The sequence below is a fragment of the Sciurus carolinensis genome, chromosome 2 (assembly GCF_902686445.1).
Source record: "Sciurus carolinensis chromosome 2, mSciCar1.2, whole genome shotgun sequence".
In the NCBI taxonomy this organism is placed as follows: Eukaryota; Metazoa; Chordata; class Mammalia; order Rodentia; family Sciuridae; genus Sciurus; species Sciurus carolinensis.
In genome coordinates this window covers 103588173-103602697 of record NC_062214.1, presented here as the reverse complement: position 1 = coordinate 103602697, position 14525 = coordinate 103588173, and the positions used below count along the sequence as shown (strand labels likewise).

Here is a 14525-nt window from a genome sequence, read left to right as displayed (position 1 = left end):
TGAACTCTGAACATTTATGTATGTGCTCCAAGCTGATTTGCATTCTACAACAGTTACAGGAATAGATCTGCCAGGAAGTTGTGAAATTCAAGGACAGATAGACCCCTTTCTTGGTTAAGTCACAGCTCCAGACCTACAGATTAGCCCAGCAAGGCCCTCCAAATCTTTTGCAATGAGCATTTTGAAATACATGGGTCATTTACTTCTGGCTTCCAGGCAGTTCGGCGAAAGGCTTAGGCTACAAAATTGCAAAAGTTTATGATTTCTCACAGAGGAATGAAATGTGACGCAGTAGAGCATTTAGTACCAGATGTTAATGTAAAAATTGGAAAATTGTGGCCCCACGTGGTTATTGGACCCATGACCTTCAAAATCTCATCACAAAGTTTGTAAATCATCATTTCTAGAATCTTCCACTATTAAACTTTGTGCCTATTTTTAATATAAAATAATAATTTTGAATAGATAATTTGATCATATCAATCTTGAGACATTTACATGCTAACAGAATAATGCAATTTCTTATAAAAATCATTAAGTATAGACTTTCTGATTTATTGGGTTTTCTAGTGATTTTTTAAAAATAGTTTGAGACATGTTTGATTCCCTTGTCTGCATGCTGCACCTATGAAACTTCATAAGCTGTTAAAAGAAAATTAAAAAAGAGAAGAAATCTCGCTTATTTGCATACTGTAGAGGGAACGAGAACCCTGGAAATAGACCTTTCAAAACATTTTTGCATTTGTTTGCACTTCTTCCTTGAACCTGCATGCTTGAGAAATGAAATGAGTGATTTTGAAGGTAGATGAACTGTTTAGAAACCCCATGTCTATGAGAGCTTGGTGTGGGGCGAGAAGTTGATAAGAGGTTCTAGATTCTGTGTTAGAACTGAGTGAGGTGTGGCTTTTCCACTTTCTGTGGGATATTGGGCAAATCTCTTAACCTCTCTATGCCTCCATTTCCTCTTCCTAAATACGGGTTTAGCATGTCTTGATCATCCCATATGATGATAAGACTCAAAGAAAATAGTTTGTATAAGAGTCAGACATGAGCAGCAAAGTGCTCTACAAGTATGAAAAACATCATTCAGGCTCTGTAACTCAATTTAAATCCTGAAGGAGCTGAGACCTAAAAAATCTCTTTCAAGCCCAAGGACAAGATAGGGAGAATTTTAAAATATCCCTCTTCTTACTGGGCATGAATATCTTAACTCTGTATCTATACTTTTGATATTTAAAGTGGTGAAGAAGAAAGGAAAGTGGGGAGGTATCTTAATCAATCATTAGCAAGAAACAATATGTTCAACTGATCCAAAATTTCACCACAAGGTTTAGCACCTCTTTGGTGAGCAAAGAACGCTCCAGACAGCAGCATACCAGGGGCTGTTCTAGAGAAATGCAAAGCAATATAAGCAACAGGTCCTGCCATCAAGAGAGCCTCCAGTTTCATGTCTCTTCTTTCTCTCCTTGGTCAAACACAATTGTATATTCACAGTGAGCAACACAGGCAAGAATAGGTCACAGAATGGGAAGATGCTATAAGGTCTTTGAGACCTACTACTGGTTCAATTGTCCCATGAATGAATGAAGCAATAATGTTAGGTGGCATGTCCCAACCACACAAATCAGCAGCATCACTGTGATGAGAAGCCAGAGCTCTTAGACCCTTGGTAGGAAGAGTTTCTTGATATTATACAGAATGCACAGGAAGTTTTGTTATTCAAGTCTCAAATACAGTGTAATTTTTTTCCTTTTCCTTTGAGGGATTAAATTTATTTTTCAAAGAGTCACATCACCTTAGGAAACATACAACTAGCAACTTTTCTCCTTTCTTCCTACCTTCTCTCCATTTCTCTCTCTCCCTCTCTCTCTCTCATTTTCTCTAACTTTCTTTATCTTTTCTCTTTCCATCCTTCATAGATATGTATACCTGGAGGCAGATGAGAGCAACAGAGATAGCAGACCTAAGTCCAGGAAATGCAATTTGCATTTGCCTATGGTAGCTTAAAGCTTGGGATGAGACTTTTTAAAACACAAGGTTATCAACTTAATTCCTGAATCTAGAAAAAATAAGGTTTTTTTTCTTTCCAAATAATCTGATACCAGTTATGTAAAATTAAAAATTTATTATTCCCCGTAGTCCCACCATCACCACCCCACTGCTTGGACTTTTCATCTTCAGGTTCAAAATCATCCCTGGCACTTGCAATTGAACAATCTCACAATGGGTGTGAGAGCTTATTTGGACCTCGTGGGACCAAAGTAAACTGATAATGTGTTTCCCTCACAATGATCCACACTATCTGTTTATAAACAGCTTTATTTAATTTGAACTGAATTTGCAAAATTGGACCTTCCCATCCCTTACACACAGTTCCATCTGGTTCGTTTTATTCTACACAAATATGTAGAGGAAAAAAGGAACACCTATAAGCATTTAGTATGGTTGAAGCACTTTATTCAGCTCTTTTATTCATATTATCTCATTTGGTCCTATTCAGGAAAAATTATCCCAGGCTTGGAAATTAAGACAAAAATAAAAAATAAAAAGGATTCTGACCTTTTAAATATCATACTGGCCCATTACTCATCAAGCCCACTCAGATCACCACACTCTCTTGGGAAATACAATTTTGTTTGACCAATAATTCAATAGGGACCAGATTAAGAAACCTGTAAAGTTAGAGGTTGATTTGTAGACAACTAATAAGGAATGATGATTTACTTTTTGCTTTCTGGTTGAGAACTAAACCTCCAAGATTATATAGTTTTATGTCCCTGTCGGACACTAACCAGGTTTGTATCTTACTTAGAAATCTCATTTCATCAAAACCTTCCCCTGAATTACTGATTACTGAAATTCTCATTCTTCAATTCTCTTCAAATTGCTCTGTTATTCTGGCAATGAGTGAGCTGAATCCAAACTCATATATTCATATAAAAATTATTAATGGTTTGAGATTTGTGATTTGACAATCATCAATCACATGAGGTAGGTAGTATATTATCGTAACAGAGGAAGAAACTTAGTCTAAGGAAAGGTATGCTACTTGCCTAGGTTATAGAGGTAAGAAGTGATGAAGCTGGAATTTGAATAGAAATCTGCCTGAATTCTTTTACAGGAAACACAATAGTGGCTCATATGTGGATTAAAAATTAGGCTGGAACATCTACAAAAATATCAACCTTATCTATATACATAGGTTTATATATTGAGATTATAAATGTGACAACTGGAAAGCAAAAGCAACTAACTCTAAATGACCTAAACCTGAGTATTTAAATTGTAAATGAAAAGACTATAAATTTCTTTGATTTCAACTCTCAAATTTTTTAAATTGGAAATGTTGTAAGTATTTGCCCATATCCTATATGGAATACTATCACTAAGGGTAAACTTCCAATGCTTGCTGATTCCATTGTTCTGGATGATGATCAGAAAATTACTTCTGAGGCTGTGATAAAACCCACTGAAACATATTTAGAATACTTACTAGAGAACCACTCTTTGACTTTTCATTAGCATGTCCCTACATAATATAGTTTAAGAGTTTTTTAAAATAAATTTGACCAAATTACCAGCCAGGACTGCTGCAAAGATATTCAGTCTATTTTGTTCCTAGACTGGTAAAGCACTAAAAGGCTTTGCTATTCTTCAGCATGTAGGTGAATTGTTGTCCTGGCTAAACAGGCAGGTAGTATCAAGACTAGAGAGTGACTCATGACTCTCTTTCTGAAAGCACCATAGTATACATTTAAATCTTGGAAGAATATCTGGGAAAAGGCTGCTCTTTACATATGTGACTTGTCTGTCAATGACTGCCTTTCAGCTCTGATATGTACATTTAAAATGCATCCTTTTATTCACCTGATGTCAAATGCAAATTTATGCACTTTTCTCTATAAGTTCAGATCAACTGGCCTCTAGATTGATAAAAATCTTTGACTGTATTGTAAGGCTTTGGTCCACCAAATCACAAACTGGATAGTGACCATCAGGCCTGGTTTCCTGCAGACCCACACCCCTATTTGACAGGCACTGGCAGCTGTCTGCCACAAATTAAAGTGAAGTGAAGCAATTTGCCCATTCCTAGCCCCTGAGCAGCTGAATTTCAGCTCTGGCTGATGTGAAAAGATAACTATGTGGTTCAAATTCATCTTGATTCACAGTTTCACTGCTTTATCCTGACTGAAGCTGTTCACTGTGTCTGTGGTTTTCTTGCATAAATTTTCAATCCAGTTAGTACTATTATAAAGTGTCTTTTCCAACCCTGAGGTTGGGGGTGAATTTTTAACTCGCATATTTTTTCCAGATGTGATAAGCTCTCCATAGCCTTCTTGGTGAGCAAAACCATATCCAGATCTTCTTGAGCTTGACCTGCGGGTCTGAGGCCTTCGACTGCTTGTAGGCTTTGCCTTTTTTTGAGCCTTCTGCCACTGGCGGATCTGGAAAGGAACAGACCCAGAGTGAGATGAATCCAAGTGACAGACTCCAGGCACTGAGTCATTTTATAAAGTGGAATGTCTTTTCAGTAACGATAACATTGGCAATAATAAAATACTCACCTTCATTACTAAAGGAAGTTTTAGACGTAAAAACCAAGAAATTTTCCATTCCAAAGATCACACTGGGCACTGATAAATTTTTATTCCTTTCAGGAAACTATCATGTAAGTAAGAAATACTCTGAAAAAATTTATTATTGTGTCCATCTCATACATCTTAATTGTGTAGGAGTAACTTTTTTAAAAAACAGTTTTTTTACAGTGCTGGGGATAGAACCCAGGGTACATGGTAGGAAGATACTCTTTTCTTTTTTTTTTTTTTCTTTTTTTTTTGGTACTAGGGATTGAACTCAGGGTCACTCAACCACTGAGCAGCATCCCCAGCCCTATTTTGTATTTTATTTAGAATCAGAGTCTCACCAAGTTGATTAGCACCTTTCCATTGCCATTGCTGAGGCTGGCTTGAACTCACAATCCTCCAGCCTCAGCCTCCTGAGTCACCGGGATTACAGGTGTATAACACCATGCCCAGTAGGAAAATACTTTTATACAGAAAGATTTTCTAACATGCACCACCCAGACACAATCAGTTTAACAACTTACAGTCCTGTTTCCCCAAAATAGCCTGAACCAGGAGAAAATTTAGAAAATAAGAGTCAAAAATTGTCAACTCCTGTGGTAAGTCAATGCATTACTAGACTTTTAGGATTTGATTTTAGTTTGGTTGGGTTTTTGTTTGTTTTTGTTGTTTGTTTCAACATCACTTGGGTGGGCTTCCAGCATTTCTTTAATTTTCCTGTAAAGGTAAGGAGAAAGAGACCACAGGTTTGTGTAAATGACCTTGTTCTCTGATTTGGCACATCGCTAAGATTCTGACTTTTGTGTCTGAAGAAAGTCATGAAGCAGAAAATCACAATCGGTCTTAACATAGAAAAACTGTGCTCCATCTTTCTTCCTTCAGTTTATCTGTCATTTTCTGTTTGTATTAGCTCAGAGCCAGAGAGAAAGGACAGACATGACAAGGGACACTGGATGTTCGAAAGGATTCTTCTTGTACACTGGCACCAGAATGTGAGGGACATCATAAGAAGTGTTCCGCCTCAGTTCCCCTCACAGTGTCCTTGGCCAGGCCCACTCCCCTCATTGAACATTTCTCCTTTCTCTTGATATAGCTACAAATATATCTACCTCCCTGCTTTCCTTTTCCTTCTTACTTTGTATCTGAGTCTTGACCTAATCTGCTATTGTCTTCTTTACATTCCTTTTTCCACAAAACACTGAAATATGTTCTAATTCCTTCATTTAGGTATTTCTGTAATCATCCTACTTTCCAACTTCAAATTTCCTATCCCATCCATCACCCTGCTATTGCCCCTTTTGATCTGTTCCAAAGGTAACCTCTCCCCATGTTTCTGAATATACTACTCTATTTCTAAAACATTCAGAGGCCCTTTAACTCATCTCTTGCCTGTCTCCTTTTTACCATCTTTCTTCCTTCAGTTTATCTGTCATTTTCTGTTTGTATTAGCTCAGAGCCAGAGAGCTCTCAAGTTAAAACTTTCCCTATAGCTTGCCATTCTCTTAGAATAATTGTCCAAAATGACTTGGGAGCAATTCCTTTTTAAAAAGTCAACTTTTAAAATACCCAACTTAACTTTTACTTTCTCATCCTCCACCCACATTTAGCCTACATGCTTCTTTTGATTGGCATTTGAGACTAGTACATTCAAGACATGGGCGGTCCCATCTGTTCTGACAGGATCCATGTAACCCTGGGGTTGGCCTAGGGGAATTTCTTTAGCCTTTCCCTGGGCTTCCAATCAGAGAACACCATTCTGAGATCCAAGAACAAGCCTCCAAGTATTAGCAGCACTGCAACTTACCTGATCACTCAGGGATGGGTATAAATGCATCTTCAAAAATCTGAATGCCACCACTGGTATGACTGAAGCCACTGTTGTTAAGAGAATAACGAGCCAGATGCACTTCTGGTTCAAGGAATGCCATGCATTTCCTGTCATTAAAGAAAAATATAAGTTTTGCTTATAAACAGGACTGAAGTAGTAATAGACTTTTCGTCAGTAAGGTCTTCTACAAAATGATGAGGCCCGGTCTACATAGGAAAACCAGTGAGTGTCTTCTCGATTTATCACATGTTCAGTGGTGGTGTGGAGAAGGCAAACGTGGGAACTATCTAGTGGACTGATCACTTGGAGTTACCAGCATGAGACAAATATTTTCTGATTCAGGCTCAGTCTAGCTTCCCTCCTTAAGCACAATTCCCACTTCAGCCTCCTTGGCTACTAAGAAGCATCTGTTTTTAAAAAGGCATATTTACCTCTGGATTCTTGAATAAAAATTACCATATCAAAACCCCACAAAAAGTGTTCCAAATACAGGCACAATCTCAAGTAATGGTCATGTTGACTGGCTATGTCATAAAAGTTGAGCTTCATCTGCTGCAAGGCCAACCTTTTAAATTCTAGGTAAAAGCCCCAGAAAACCTGCCTCAAAGGTCCTTGCTATCTCTTTGATGTTCTCTTGGTTATGAGATACTTAAATTTCCTAGGAGATCAGGGAAGTTCCTGGGTTTGAGAAAGGAACATCCCCCTCCCTGGGAGACTGCTGATGCAGTCATCCAACATGTCAGGGCAATAGGGCAGTGAAACTTGTTTCCAAAACCATAGACAGTTTCCTTCCTCTCTTCTCGCACCTCACAAGCTTTGATGTTTGCCTAAACAAGGCAATAAGGGTAAGACAGACAAGTTCCATGAGAAGATACTGCCCCAGCTTATATAAAACAAACTTTCGCCCTATTCTTTTCTAGGAATCTATCATGATAACTACAATTTTCCAGGTCCCCTATTGCAGTGCTAAAGTGTCAACACCATTCGATGGGCTTAGGGTATGAGGGCTTGGCTGCTAATGAGTATGTCTGCTTTTTCTGGCTTTGGAAAGTAGAAGCTGCCTACCAAAGAGCAGCTGATTCCAGTTGCCTTCAGCCACAGGCAGAAACAAACTTGACTCAATAAATTAAATGTCTTTTGAGCAACTTGAAGCTCAATACCCCCAGGCAAGGCTGGAAAAAACAAGCTTCTCTTTAAAACCACACTCCTGCTTGCTGCTGGTTACTAAGGGAAAATTTTTTTCTTAAACCCCAATGTTGATCTAAGTTTTGTAAAGTCTCATTGGAGCTCAGTAATTAATTCCTGGAATGGCATGTGCTTAGCTGAAAAGAGTGGTCCCCACACAAACTGCTTTCTCCAGTTGAGGCCTTCCAGTTCCATTATGCACGTTAGAAGGCTCTCTGAGGACTGGAAGTCTGCTAGTCAACGCACTGGACTTCCAGATTTGGCAACCAAATAATAAAGAAACAAACAAACAAACTTAAAAATGATTTTAGAGTCTTTCTTTCCTCATCGGCTCATTCTAGTTCATAACCGACATGTCTCTATTTGGTTGGAATCTTTTGGTATACAAAGTATTGATTATCATACACTGAGTAAGAGTGGTACACTTTAAAGACTCCTATGTATACATAGGGAAGGACAAAAGTTGAAGAACAATCTTCTTAAGTGTATGTGGGCATTTAAATGGAACTTGAATTTCAGGTACCTTTGCATCAGTGGCAATATCTAACCTTACAGGTGGTTCTGTATGCTTTCTACGTGATTCAATCTTCTAAGAATAGTTGTCTAGACTGTTACTCAAGTAGTGCATGCAAATCTCAGTCTGGCCTGATTGAGTTCAAGAAGGCTATCCCTGCACATCATTCCTCTCTAGTTTGTTAGACAAACCCAGAAAATCACTGTTCCCTACACACACTAGTGAATTCAAAACTTCTGAGTAAGTATAGTAATAGCTTTCTTATGTGCAGCTCAGTGGCCCTGCTGGGAATCATTCTGAAATGTGGACTGCATTGGAAGTATACTTTCATGCATGTACCAGGCATATATACTCTTTGTGGAATAATAGAATCTCAAAGTTTTAAGGAATTTTAGGGAAACATTACTACCCATCTTATGTTCAAATCCTTCTGCAATGTTCTCAACCAATAATCAGGCCACATTTACTTCAATAATACTAATCACCATTGTCACAATCAACAGTTATTGGAAAATTACTATGTACCAGGATATTTGCTAAGTAGCTTATATATATATTATCTTCATAAATTTTCTACAAAATGGGAACTACTAATAATCCCAGTCTGTAAATGAAGATATTAAATCATGTAAAGAAGAAACTTGCCCAGGGGCACATAGTGTGTTAAGTGGTGAAGGTAGCACTTGAACCCTGGAGCCTATTCTTCAGGTAATATTTATAGACTAATGTCCAGCAATCTGAAGGAAGCTCTAACTTACGCATCATTTCTTTCCTAAGTGAAAATAATTCCTAACTTTGGCAGATATGTTGATGATCATGTGGAATAAAAGAGAGAGTTTAGTTTTTCTTTATCTTCTCTCTACCATATACAAACTTCTTACAGGTCTTCAGGTAGCCCCAAGGTATGTACTATGCCTCCTGTTTCTAAGGGGACAGCCTGCTACATCTGGGTTATTAAGAACCTACAAGCTTCTATTGTAATAATTTTTCTGCATCTGGCAAAGACAACAGAAAGTAATCTTTGGAACTTCCTTCAAGTCTAGAATCTCCAGATGCCCAACTCAGTCAATTCCTAGAGAAGGGATCACTGGTCATTTTCAGACCCAGCCAACACATACACACAAAATAAGTTACAAAGGCAAATAAATGGCAGCATGACACTAGGCTCCACTAGACAGTAGGATTCACTTACCAACAAATGGAAACTGGTTTGGAAAGACTTCAAAGATGCCATTACTGTGCATTGTAAACAAAATAGAGAAATAAGTAGCAATGCTGCCCCAGATGAAGACGTGATTAATGACAGTCCAGTAACTGGTATCCAAGGCTATCTGTAAATAAAATCAAATGCAAAATGGAGGACTTTAAAGTTTAAAAGAGCTTTGGAGACCTGCTCTGTGACAAGAAGGTTGCATCTACCTAGGTTTCAGGCCAACCACATGAACCTCCACCATCTGTACACACACAGGAAACTGACTTAATTTGATATTTCTATTGGACAATGAATTTGAGAACTTATATATGCAGGCATTGAAGCAGCCCAGGTTGAGACAAAATGTTAAACTTTTCTTAAGTGAGAAACAAGAAAATGGAATGGTTTTATAGTTGTTCCAAATTCTCTCAAAATTCTTCTACTGGAAAAAAATCTGTGGGAAGCAAATGCAACATTTTATAATCAATACATAAATTTTCACATGACAATTTTGACACATGAGTAATCTTTACATAAATATTTTACATAAAACTCTACTTCATTTTGATGATCCTTAAAGTACTGAATCATAACAAAGAAGAATCATGAATCCTCTTTTGGCATAAAATTCAGAAGCTGAAACTCAAGGTGACCTGGGAGCATGTCACAAACCCTCTGCCTTCCAATAACATGTTGTGGCAGCTCAAATAAAGGAAGAGTAGAGTGTTATTAGAGAATAAAGCAATCCCTTCAATAATTGAATTCTCTAAATAAAATTTTTTTAAAAAAGCAGGTTTTGGTGTCTTTTTTTTTTTTTTTTTTTTTTTAATCTCAAAGGTCCCAATTTCTCCAAGTCCATGTGAAGGTTACATTTCTAGTAGAGTACAGTACAAGACCATAAATTTTTTTTTTCTGCATAAGGAGACCCTACCTGCCGAGTAAATAGATACTAATAGAGACTATTCAACATAGGGAGACATATATCTTCTTCTCACTTGTAGTTTACTATACTTTAAAATGTTGCCCCATTAAAAGGATGCTGCACCCGGGATATGAACTGCAAGGGTTATAAAAGGGGACAGCCTTTTTTTTCTCAAGAGACCTAAAAACAGAGTCCCGCCATTATACCCCAGCCAAGAGCTGCTGGTTTTCTAGTTCATTGAGCTGAACACATTAGACCAAAATCTCCCACTCTGTCTTGTACCACCTGTCAGTTCATCACCATTGAGAGACAACAACAGCCTTATCTGTGTGGGTAAGAGAAGGCAAAGAAAAATCATAACCCATGAAAAGAGTTCAACTAAAAATACAAGAACAGGTGGCTCCTACTGAAGCAGAACTAATGGAGAAAACAGACAAGCCCTGTATCAGCAACAAAATGTATTAAAGCCTCTTGAGAAGCAAGTAGATCACAGAAAAAAAACTCAAAGGAAAAATGCTGTTTATGACTTTAAAAATTTAATAGAGAAACCAAATAAGAATAGTCATTGATGAGAACTGAAATAATATTATGGGGAAAAAAACCTGGAAAAAATACCCCACAATAGGGGACAAAAATTTGAAGAAATGGAAACCATTTGTAAATATATAGATGTTAGATCCATGAGCTCCATATATAATTAACGGTGGACTGGGATTGTGGTTCATTGGTAGAACGCTTGCCTAGCAAGTGTGAGGCACTGCATTTGATTCTCAGCACCACATAAAAGTAAAGAAATATGTTATTATGCAAAAATATAAAAAATATATACACAATTAGTGACATTTTAGAAAGAGAAAAAGGAACAAATAGAAAAGTAGCAATCAATGAAATGACAGAAGAAAACTGCTGTGTGATAACAAATGAGACTTTCAGATTGAGAGGGTCCTCTAAATCCTAGGCAAGTTAATGAAAAAAAAGATAAATTCTTAGAATATTTGTGAAGTCCAAGGACAAAGAACAAAGTAATAAGACAGAGAAGATATTACAAAGGAAAAAGAATTATCCTAACAAGTGAAGTTTGGATATAGTGGAATGACAACAAAGTTCTTAGAGAAAAAGGCTCTGACTTTTACGTTTAAAGGTAAAGACAAAGAAAGAAAGCTTTGAGCTCAAAATTATAACATCTAAATACCCTTTCTGAGAAAATTGCTCAAAGATATTATTACAATCAAATAAAAAATAAATCAGAACAAAACCTCAAAATACGGGAAGACAGTATAAAATGGTGGAGAGCAATGATTCTTGTAAAATTACAGTTAGCTATAAACGAACAACAATGCAAGTATAAGGTACATTATTAATATGGAAAGAATACGGGAATGGTTAAAACATACATTAATTATGTTAAATATATTTGGAGCATTTTATAACATCCTGGAACTAAAATTCAAAATTATTAAGATGCAAGAGTTGAGGATGAGAATAAAAACAGGGAAAGAGAAACAAAATTAAAACATTTCTAAAATTGTTTAATTGGAGGTGGTTGAGAAAAGGTTTGGAAAAGGATAGTGAATCATTTCAATTGCATTGAATGCAATTTTAATATAACAAAATGCAAATGTAGCTTTAAAAGCCATGAAAATAACAGAAATCACTAGTAAAATAGGAATATGATAGTAAAAATTATAAATTATTCATGGGAAGCAGAATATTTTAAAACCAAAATTAATGCATTCAAGTATAAAAAAGAAAAAAATAGAGTTGGCTAAAAAGTAGTCATAAAATAATATTAAGAGAGCAAGATAAAACACACATTACTACAATAAAATGAGTTAAATTCCCTTATCAAAAGAGAAAAACTAACAGGATGAGACAAAAAAGAAATGAACATGGAGTGATTGGCCCAAGTTATATAGCAGACAAAAGCAAACTAAACAAAGTAAGAGAAGCAAAACTAATGTTTAAAAAATAAAACAGGATTTTTTAATCATGAAAAAAGGTAAGAGCTACAAAGAACAAATCAGGAACCATTATGTGGCAAGTAATCAAGCCTTGATTTATTTAAGGTAAAATCTCCTTGAAATACAAGAACTTGATAAAAACCAAAATTACAGTGGTAAACTTTATACACTTAACATCCAGCAAGCATGGTGGCAGAGGTAACGGCTCTTTTGGAATTGTGTGGCTCACCTTCTGGCATCCACTCCCTAGAGTGATCACAGCTGAGCTGTAAGAAATGGCAATAGTGTTTTCACTACAAAAACGCAGCCTTATGGCTGGGTTTTGCTCCCCATGTCATCTAGCTGTGGCTCTTCCTGGTTCATATGCCCTCCTAAGGACATTGGAGCCACCTAATAACTTTTGATAAAATGTTTTTCCTCAAATTGTAGAAGTCTGTGATATTGGTACCTACTATCTTTTTTGGTAAGTAATATGGCAACATTTATGAACGTTTAAAATGTACATACTGATCCAGAAATGAAACACAACAAAATGTTATTCTTTGTCCAGCATATTAGTAAAAGTTAGGAGTTCTGACTCCATTAGTCTCATTTCTAGGAATTTATCTGACGGTCGGTACAATAAATATATGTATTACTATATGCCTTGTAACATTCCTTCAATAACACAAAAAACAGAAACATCTTGAATGTCTATCAGTAGAGGACTAATGAATAAATTATCATATATCATAGTATGAAATTCTGTACAGCTGTTAAAAAGATTTATATCTGAATATGTTGATTAGAAAGGTTGTCCAGATTATACAGTTAAGTGAGATATATATGTTATTGAATAATATGCATAATTATGATCCCCTTTTGTTGTGTATGTATGTATATGTGTGTGTATCTCAAAGCAAAGAAAAATATACAAGGACTTAAACTATGATAATCATACTAGTAGTTAAAAAAGGGAAGGAAAGGAAAACAGTTCATTTTATTTTAAACACTTCAGCATTTTTTGAAATGTTAAGGGAACATTTCATAATTCAACTGACTATAAAAACATTATTAAAAAAAGAAAATAGGGACTACTAAAGTTTGGCCTGTAGCATCAACAGGACCTAAATTTATAACTGTAATTACAGACCATGGAAATTTCACGGGGGTTGTGACCACATCAAGTCAAGCTTAGACAGTGAGGAGAGGATATTAATACTGCTGTCAAAATGAGCTTATTCACAGAATTCCTGAAAGTTATTATTTCATATATTAAAGACCTCAGTTTTTTATTGAAGCCAAAATTGCTGAACTTCAATGGTTACAAACATTTACATACTGAAGTCTGAGAATTCTATGGTAAAGTAGACATATGTAGAGGGCTTCTTGCAAGTAAAAATAGGCAGTGATCATCCTCAGAGAGAATAAAATGATAAGGGATGGGAATCTATATCTTCCCCAAGCTGAAACTTTCTTGTTGATAAAAGATCTGTATGTCTATTGTCTGTTAACAATTTCTTTCCCATCTTATTCAAAGATGTTACTGGTCTCCTAGGTCTCCTCTCAGAGAGAGAGGTAGAAACCAGGAGTTTCCTATAGTTGAAGGCATTTGGGGAAACCCACAGTTACTGTTGATGGCATTGGAACTAGGGAACTGGAGTCAGAAGACACGTGTTCAAATCCTGGCCAGACATTAATTTTTTTTTTTTTTTTGCAGGACAATAAATTAACCTTCTTGCTACATCTATATTCTCATCTGTAATAACACTATATACATTTCATTGGACCATGAAGAGGACTACATGACATAATGAGGTTATCCTAGTGTCTGACCCAGTATCTTCCTTTATGCTCAGTATAACTTTATTCCTAAAAATGTGCATTTTAATCAGTCTTGCTGCAGAATAGAAGCCTTTGTCCTAGACAATGCTGGAATCATATAGACCCAGGTTTTACTCCGGCTATCAGATCTACTGTGTGACCTCAGGAAAGTCACTAAACCTCTCTGAACTTCATCTGTGAAGGGAAACAACAACAACAACAAAAAAATGTACTGCATACTGGTATTGTGAGAAGTGAGTATAATACATAATATCACTCAGACTGGTGGTGATGATAGAAGGACAGGCCTGCTTTGACCATGCAAGGTAAGAGGCATGGAATTAAAAGAGCAGGGATAGTTGGTACCTCAACCAAATTCTTCTCATTTCTTCTCCCCTTGTATTCTTCTGCCTGATATTCATTCAATAAATATTTTTAAGTTATTATTTTTTATTTTTTACAGACTGCATTTTGATTCATTGTACACAAATGGGGTACATTATTTCCTTTCTATGGTTGTACACAATGTAGATTCAC

The 14525-nt window shown here is 36.3% G+C and overlaps 1 protein-coding gene across 9 annotated transcripts in view; it reads right to left on the bottom strand.

Moving 5' to 3' along the window:
- Window positions 1-2160: 2160 nt before the first annotated feature.
- Atp8b4 (ATPase phospholipid transporting 8B4 (putative)) overlaps window positions 2161-14525 on the bottom strand; it is a 214355-nt gene continuing 201990 nt past the window's right edge. For all 9 annotated transcript variants that reach the window (XM_047542231.1, XM_047542234.1, XM_047542232.1 and 6 more), the window contains 3 exons: window positions 9303-9441; window positions 6388-6518; window positions 2161-4445 (listed from right to left, as the gene is read on the bottom strand). In XM_047542231.1, coding sequence (XP_047398187.1) covers window positions 4164-4445; window positions 6388-6518; window positions 9303-9441 — 552 coding nt within the window. In that variant the 3' untranslated portion in view covers window positions 2161-4163. The remainder of the gene's footprint in view (window positions 4446-6387; window positions 6519-9302; window positions 9442-14525) is intronic.